General features: G+C 35.2%; 1 protein-coding gene across 1 annotated transcript in view; it reads right to left on the bottom strand.

Moving 5' to 3' along the window:
- Positions 1-1,096: 1,096 nt before the first annotated feature.
- Positions 1,097-8,231, bottom strand: part of ATP11B (ATPase phospholipid transporting 11B (putative)) — a gene marked incomplete at both ends in the record, with an annotated part of 51,009 nt that continues 43,874 nt past the window's right edge. Inside the window, 7 exons of the mRNA XM_082487212.1 lie at positions 1,097-1,108; positions 1,923-2,088; positions 2,772-2,875; positions 3,171-3,236; positions 6,727-6,865; positions 7,740-7,867; positions 8,162-8,221. Of these exons, the coding sequence (XP_082343338.1) occupies positions 1,097-1,108; positions 1,923-2,088; positions 2,772-2,875; positions 3,171-3,236; positions 6,727-6,865; positions 7,740-7,867; positions 8,162-8,221 (675 nt within the window). The remainder of the gene's footprint in view (positions 1,109-1,922; positions 2,089-2,771; positions 2,876-3,170; positions 3,237-6,726; positions 6,866-7,739; positions 7,868-8,161; positions 8,222-8,231) is intronic.

The following is an 8,231-nucleotide window of genomic DNA, read 5'->3' as shown; positions in this document are numbered from 1 at the left end:
CCCAGAACTTCTTTAGAAGTGATTGAGAAAACGAGAGAATGGAACAAGAAGTATATGGATAAAGCTAGGGAAAACCGATGCAGGCTTTCTGGTTTTCAATTCAAGCACCTTAGGAACATGCGAAATTTCAACAATCATACTGATATACTACCAAAGAGAAACAGCTGACGTGCAGGAAGGAAGGAAAAGGAAATATTCAATAAATATTGCCACTAGTTTTTGAAGACAAAAAAAAAAGTAAATATCATTACCTATAGAATTTTTCCTAAGTCAAGACTCTTTAATCCAAAAAATGTAATAACATGTAATCAATTATCGGGTCTAGTTGAACAGTTTTCTGAAAGCTAATGGTTATTTACATTGGCTTTTAGCTACTGAATTCCAAGACTGGAAAAAGCAGCTAATATTCCAGTTTTGAAAAGGGACAAATGGGATATTTTGGCTGGCAGTAAGTTTGTCAGCATGATGTTGATCCTAGGCAAATTCTGAGAAATGTCTCGCACGGATTTTTTTTTTTAAACACACAAATTAGAAGAGTAATATAATTTAAGTAAATCAACATGCACTTATATCAAAGTAATTACAAGGTTAGATGCTAAAGGTAACTGTTGTTGTAATAAAGTTAAAGAGTTCTGTATGGCACATAGTTCAGTGTAACTTGAGTTAAGCAACTAGGACAACACAAAATCAATGACACACAAACGCACTAAAAACTGCTAACAGGTTTCAGAACATAACTGTATAAGGGGTATCTTTGTCAACTGGATTCTTCATTCACCTTCACCTTTTTTTTGGCCCTATGCTAAGAAACCAACATAATCACTTGCAGATGAGGAAAAAGATGCAGAAGGTAACAGGTTAATATATATTATTTTATAAACTGAATAGAGCTGGGGGATTTATTATTCCCATACTTGGCACTGATGTATGCTGTGCTGCAATATTGTGTCCACTGGCGAAAACCAAAACTCAAGATAAAGTTGAGGAACAGTGATGATTACAGGAGAAACACAATAATGGTTAAAAGACTGGAAAATAACCTTTTTGACAAAAAGATGCAAGTCCAATCTACTTATCAGTGATAAAATTAACTTCATCACAAACCTAACTGTGAATAAAACAAAAAACTGTTAATAGAAGGCTTTTCAGGAAAAGTATAAAAAGATAAAGTGCTGAAAGCTGAAACTATAGACAGTAACGTTTAGAACAATGGGTCACGATGACTTCTTCATAACTGTCACTAAAAAGAAGAAAACACTCAAACATAGATGAGAGATTTACCTAAAAGACAGCCTAATTTCAACAGAATGATTTCAAGGAGTTTTTGTAGCCTGTGTTAGGCAAAAGGGAGATTCTATTATCACAGCATATCTTTAGACCTCTTCTATGAATTTATGAAAAAGCCACATGGGTAATTATCTTTAATTGCATAATCAATGATCAAATACACAGCATGTGATATGATGAAGATTTAAGAAGTACTAATTAAAACAAATCCTACTAAAGCAATTTTTAAAATATTTTTTTTATCACATTTTAAGAACTATTGAGTGCCATTTACAGTTGAAGAGAGTTTCTAATAAATAGACAAAAATAAGTTACCATCTTTAAAGCAGTACAAAAATGCGTAATAGGATCCTCTCATACAGCTGCAAGCTGAGTGACCCCCTTTATAAATAATTCAATTGTTAATATCAATTACTTAAACAGAAATGTTATTTCCTTGTAAAATTGTGTCCTCGTTTTTGTAATTTTGAATTAACAATTATCTTTTGAAATGAAAACACTTTTATGCATTAAACATGACAGCAATATAAAAGGATCATTGAATATCACAGGAAAGTAATTAGTTCACAAGACAGACTTTAACAAACATGTTCTTTTAACTATTGATCAAGTTGGATACAAAAGCGTAACATTACCTGAGCTTTTTCAGTACTTGTTGGTTGTAGATGTCTGTACAGCACTTTCTTCACAACATCAAGAAACAAACAAGCAACTACTATGAGGATTATGGCAAACCAAGCAGAACCACTTGACAACAGCTGAACAAATACAAAGTACATGTCCTGGGTATGCAAAAATGGCCTGAAAAGTTAAAAGTAGTAGCCATTACTAAAAGGAACTTCTAGAAACGAAAGTACAGCACAGGCAGGTATTATTTTATTATTTATAATTTATAGATATTATTTTATTATTTATAATTTATGTATTCAAGCAGCAAGTCTCTCAGGATGCAGAGTTAAAACTGCAGGCATCCATGCAGAAGAGTAGCAATCTGTTGGACCTGACCTGCAAATAAACTCTGGGGAAGGAGGGTAGCGAACTTTGAAGGGAAGCGTTCTAGATCCTGTGTTGCAGGAAACCAATCACCATTCCTATCCCTCCAAGACCCCAAAATACAAGCAAAAATACATCACTTTACTGATTTAAACCCCAGCATCTTCATTTCTGCTGCCAACATTTACTTATTACAGAGCACTTTTGGGAACCTACATGCTTTAGAAAAAAAAAAAAAGCCTTTATAGTCACAGGTTGTCAGAGCCAAGTAATTCCTGTCCTTGAGCACAGGACAGCTTAGCAACACTGCTCCTATTTCTGAAAGGATCATCAAAAGCAAGTGGCTGTTCTAGGTTTAAAAATTTCTTTTCTGACACCTGTCACAAAATTCAGAGCAACACAGTAGAACATAATATTTCAGTGTTTTTTCATAACTTCACCTTTCATATGTGCTATAGAAACAATAGGGAAAAAAAAAAAAAATCACTCACCAGATAATTCCCCCATAAAACAAGGAGAATATGAAATAAAATACAATGGATCCCCAAGTAACAAAATGGTTTATCCATGTCCAGAAGTGAGTTTCTAGTGCCATCTAGAAGAAAGATAACTTCAATGAACTTCCTTTCTCCCCCCACTTTACAGAAAATGGTAAATACTGGTTCTGAACAAACTTACGAACTTTCAGCTCAAACACTAAATATTGTTGTAACATGCAAAAACTACAAAGAAATAATTTAACCACCACTGAAACCAAACATACGAATCACTTATCTGGAATCCTCAAGACTCAATTACTTCTGTATAATTTGTGAATCCATTTAAAATTATTGCTCTATTACATATTTGCCTATATACCACAACATAGAGTAATTAATATAATATCATACCTTCATCGTAACAGTTATAACCATAACGGTGAAGACCAAAGTACCAAATGTCCAGTTTCCAAACATCTATGAAAACGGCAAGGTAAAAATCATGGAAGAAAAAAAAACAAAACAAAAACATCAGTTAAGAGATTCACGGTTAAGTCAGATTCTTCTCTAGTCAGCTACACTAATGAAACAAGTCTGCAGACATAAGCTTGTGGCAACTAATCGTGAAAAAGCAAGAAGGACAGAACACAAACTACTAGAAACAAATACAGCTTATGATAAGGGCAAAATTAACGACCCACAAGTCATCTTTCTTCTTGGTTCAAGACAAATCACCACAAAGGCTACATGAAATATGAAGAAAGTCCGAAACAGTAATATGAAGTGATAGGAAGATGAAGATACCAATTTGATCAATTAAGCATAAGCATCCAATAGAAAGCAAGTATTGGGTGGAAGGTAATCACTTCGACATAAGTGCAAAACACTTGAGTTTAAACATTTCCAGATCATTTTCAACATGCAGCATCACCTGAAATTTCACTTTTTACCCCAAGCACAAATTTACAATTCAAAAATAATGGTGCCATTGTGGTTTTCAAAGAAAATTCTAAGGAAAAGACACTTTGTTTCAAGGCTAATAAACACAAAATTAAGCTTCAATTCTAAAACGCTGCATCTGTCACTTTTGTATTCTCTTGCCCATGTAAATTAAACTATCAAAACTCTGAACAAGTTCTACAACAATAAAATCTCAGCTCTGACAACCAAGCAGGGATGCTGAGTTCATAATCTATCTACACACATGCTACTCAGACACACACTGCTATTCTACAAGTCCAACTGCTCGGCTCTTGTAAGCAGTCCGGGTGCTGAAACTGTTTTGTAGCTATTTTTGCCACTGACATACTGAACAATGACCAAACCCTCAACTGTGTATTTACTGGTAGCAAACTAAGCAAGCAGGGAGAAAGGTACCACATGCAGACAGGCAATCAAAGTCATCCTAGAGTTGATTTGTTAGTACAGCACAGAGGCACGGAACTGGGATTCGCACAGTTGTAGTCCTTGTTACAGAGCTCTGACCAAAAAAAAAAAAAAAAAAAAAAAAAAAAAAAAAAATCCCAACAGCCTGATGATAGATCCCACAACTGCCTTTCTCATCTTTACACAAGGTACAAAATTGAGGCAGCCATGAGTCTGGATTTACTGATAATTTTAAAGATTTTTGTTATAACTCATCTTCTGAAGCCTTCTATTTACTTTTCGCACCGATAGTACTGTTTAACAAGCAACAAGCTTGCTGTGAACTGCTGCAACAATAAAGTAAAATGAGACTAAGGCTCCTGAGTGACCTGTGAAAGAAAGTGTCTTTGCTAACACCGCTCTCAATGGTCACAGAGTTAGAATGCAAAACGTGAACAGGTTCTTGCCACCATTTTATTTTTGAACACATTGACACTGTGGATGCTGCATCCTTTAATCCTGCGAAGTAACAGATACAATATTTTGTATCTCCTCCTCTTCTAAACTCTTACCATTTGCCTGTTAGGTTTCAATATCTGACGACATGCACAGCATGAAAAAGGGGGGAGAAAAAAAGAACTAAAAGATCAAGTTGTTGCACAATGCGTTGAGGTATGTCTAACAAACCACCAGCATTAACAAATTATTTACCATCTCTTCTATTCTGCTTTGCTCCAAACTGAGAACTTGGAATGAAAATGTGAGGCCTTGCACTAACACCACCCCGTATCACACATTCGCACAAACCGATCACTTCTCGAGGACTTCTTACAAGAAAGCACTTCAGCAGTATATGAGCCTTTAACCTTGGCTTCTTCAGGCACACATTACATTTGCACCATACTTTATGCACCACAGATAGTTTACTGCAACACACAGTTCTACGAGTTCTGACAATTACCTTTTAGCAAACACAGAAAGGTAGAGTAACTCCAAATAAATTCTAAGACTTTTTTTTTTTTTAAGCCACATCACAGAAAACATGAGAAGCCAAAGGGCACCCGAAAGCTTTATTTCCAGTATGTTAATTCACTAAGTATATTTGAAAAATCTGGAGAATCTTGAGTTTAATTTATACAAGAAACCATTAAAAGAACCTTCTCCCTAAAGTCTACATTAACACATTGGTCTAGACTTACAGAATATAATCTGCTCCCAAAACTAAACATTTATTACTAAATACAATGAAAAGAGTCTGTTCCTGCCTTGTGGACGTTTACTAGGCAATTTTGAAGTTAGGTGCTTTGACAACTAAGACAACGCACAGAAATGCACTGATTCACAGCGTAGAATTACTTCATTAGAAGAGTACTGAAGGTCCTTTCCTAATTCACAAGAACTTCAGTCACACAGCTTGTAACAAATGACAAGAGAGGACACACTCCTATGTCCTCAGCTGTAAGAGACATTTTAGTGTAAAGCACAACTATTTTAACCTTTTTATCAAACATCTTGTGATGAAATAGGCATTCCAGCTAGCTGCACCACTCCCCCCTTACTGCTCCTTTCTCTGCAGGGATGCTAACCCACCAGTTCACATGCTCTGATTTTAGTCACTCAGGACAATTCTGGCCACTGTCTGAACATCATTATATGGAAACCCTTTTTTTGCCTAAACTTCCTGAGCTCAGGCCCACTCCCTATCACCAGGGGACACCTGTGAATATAGCATGATGCTATTTTTGTGCCTTGTGCCATACCCTGCAACTCTACCAAGAACTACAAGAGAATCAGCAAGCACTTCATGTCAGTACTAAGAACTGCATAACGAGAGAGACAAATGTATTTTTGCATCATGACCTGTAACGGTTTTACGAGAGAAAAATCAGTATTTAATTGTTCTAAATTGGGCTAACCAGCTCAGAACTAGGGAAAATGAGGAAGCAGACTTGTAATGGTTTCATCCAAGCTTTAGAGGTTTTTTGTATATGATTTTTCCTGTGAATTTTAACAACTTTAAAATAGGAAGCATCGAATTAGTATTTTATGATTTCATTAAGTTACTGGCTCAACAACATTTATTGAATAAAAAGTAGAATTTAAAAACAGCTTGCAACAATGAATTTTTAAAAATTCTGAGTAAAATAATATATTTTCAGGAGAAGTTTTAAGACTTTTGGCAACTTTCAGACTTAAGCCTAGTTTTACAACAGATGCTAAAGAGAAGCCATTGTTTGCCACTGCAATTAAGTTCAACTCAAAGTGAGTTTTGAATTAATATAAATTCTTATTTACTGAAGTTACGACTTATGATTTTGACAAAAACAGTATACAAAATAAAACAAAGTTTAAGACAAGCATAATAGGTTTATCATCTTGAAAGATATGTTCTTCATGGACATGCAGTTTCTGACAACACGTCTTACACTTTCCACACTAGGAAATGTTACTCGAGAGCACACACAAATATTGGCAAGTCATCTTTGGTAATTACGTGGTTCATAAAAAAAAAAAAACTTAGGTTTTTTGACACAAAGGTATTTAAAAAAAATTAAGAAATAGCACCAAAAATACAGTGGTATAATAATAAATTATATTGTACCTGGCCATTTCCCAGCAGAGAAGTGTCTTCTCCCATTAGAAGATACGAGCCATAAAAGAAAACAAATGCATGAAAGAAGCCCAAGATGGTCCAGTAAAGAAATGGTTTAAACCCCAGATGGGCATTTTTACTGATGTCTCTGCAGAAATAAAACAGATTTGGGATTTCAGATTGTCTTTATACAACCCATCAGCTAGTCACATTGCATGGCTGCTACTGCTTTGAATAAACGTAACTTTCAACTGCACCAAGATACATTTAACGAAGGCTGACATATGAAAAAAATACATAAATCATGAGTAAAAAGAGAACTGTGAGCTCTCATGATCTGCCCCTGCTTTATGCTAGCATCACCAACGGCAAGGGTCTCTAATGGGTCAAATTCAGAATAGCACAAACTAGAATTCTTCTCCCCGGAGGTGGAATTGCAAGAGGAAGAAAAAGCCAGATCTCCTGACACTTGCCCCTTGCTCTGCTTGAAAGACCTTTAGGAAAAGAGAAACATCTAAGAGACAACTCTTTTTTAGAAAAATACATGCTTTTTTTTTTTTTTTCTCTGAAAAGCAGTATGCAGTGCAACATGCTACCACTGGGAGGACATCTAATTCTACAGGAAATCACCTCCCCTCTTAGTAAAGCATTTTTTTGTGGTGATCGCCCTAAGTGCAGCGTCCTAGTTTTCCATGTGCGTGCCTGAGAGATTTTCACCTCCTACATGTAATGGAGAAGGCTGCAAATCATGTTAGCTGACCAAGTGCTCAATTCTCTTCCAGTCTTAACATGACTGACAAAAAGATGCTTCTCTTGTATTTTAAGATAATTTAATGTTAATTAACTTTTAGGATGAAAACTATGTAGCTGCAGTTCTTCCTCGTCAAGACAATTACTAAAAGTTGCATAAATTACAGATAAAAATACTGCAGGAATGCACAATAGCAAGTTCAAACTTCTGCAGATGCCACTGCTGCTCTAAATTATGTGCTACTGTGACAATATATGTAAGATATACATACCGATAAAGCACAGGTTTACTCTGTAATACATGCGGATGCACATGCTGTTCAAAAAGACTGTATATGAGGACAGGCAAGGAAGTGAAACAAATATTGTACAAAGTCAGGTATACACTGTCATAGAGCGTCTGAAAATGGAAACAAAAATTATTTTGAGTCTTGTAAAGAAAAAAGTTTGCATTTATTAAAATTTATTAGCACACTAATAGCAGCAACAAATCATTACGTGAATTTACCAGTTAGATAAAAAGCTATACTCACATAACCATCTAGTAACATCAAGATATCAAATATAGAAAATGAAGCTGGATATTTAAGTGTAAAATCTGTGCTGCTCCTGCGCAGTTCTTTCCTATTTTTTTAGTTATTTACCCTGATTGTTTCATGCACATTTACCAAGACGTAAGGCATCCAATACTTACTTGTTGTGAAAACAAACAGAAGAACTGATATAAAAATTGTGGTGTAATAAAGCACACATTCTGAAAAAAG

This window comes from Vanellus vanellus, assembly GCF_965231255.1.
Source record: "Vanellus vanellus genome assembly, chromosome: 8".
In the NCBI taxonomy this organism is placed as follows: Eukaryota; Metazoa; Chordata; class Aves; order Charadriiformes; family Charadriidae; genus Vanellus; species Vanellus vanellus.
The sequence above is the reverse complement of the archived record's forward strand: the minus strand, read 5'-3'. Positions and strand labels throughout refer to the sequence as shown.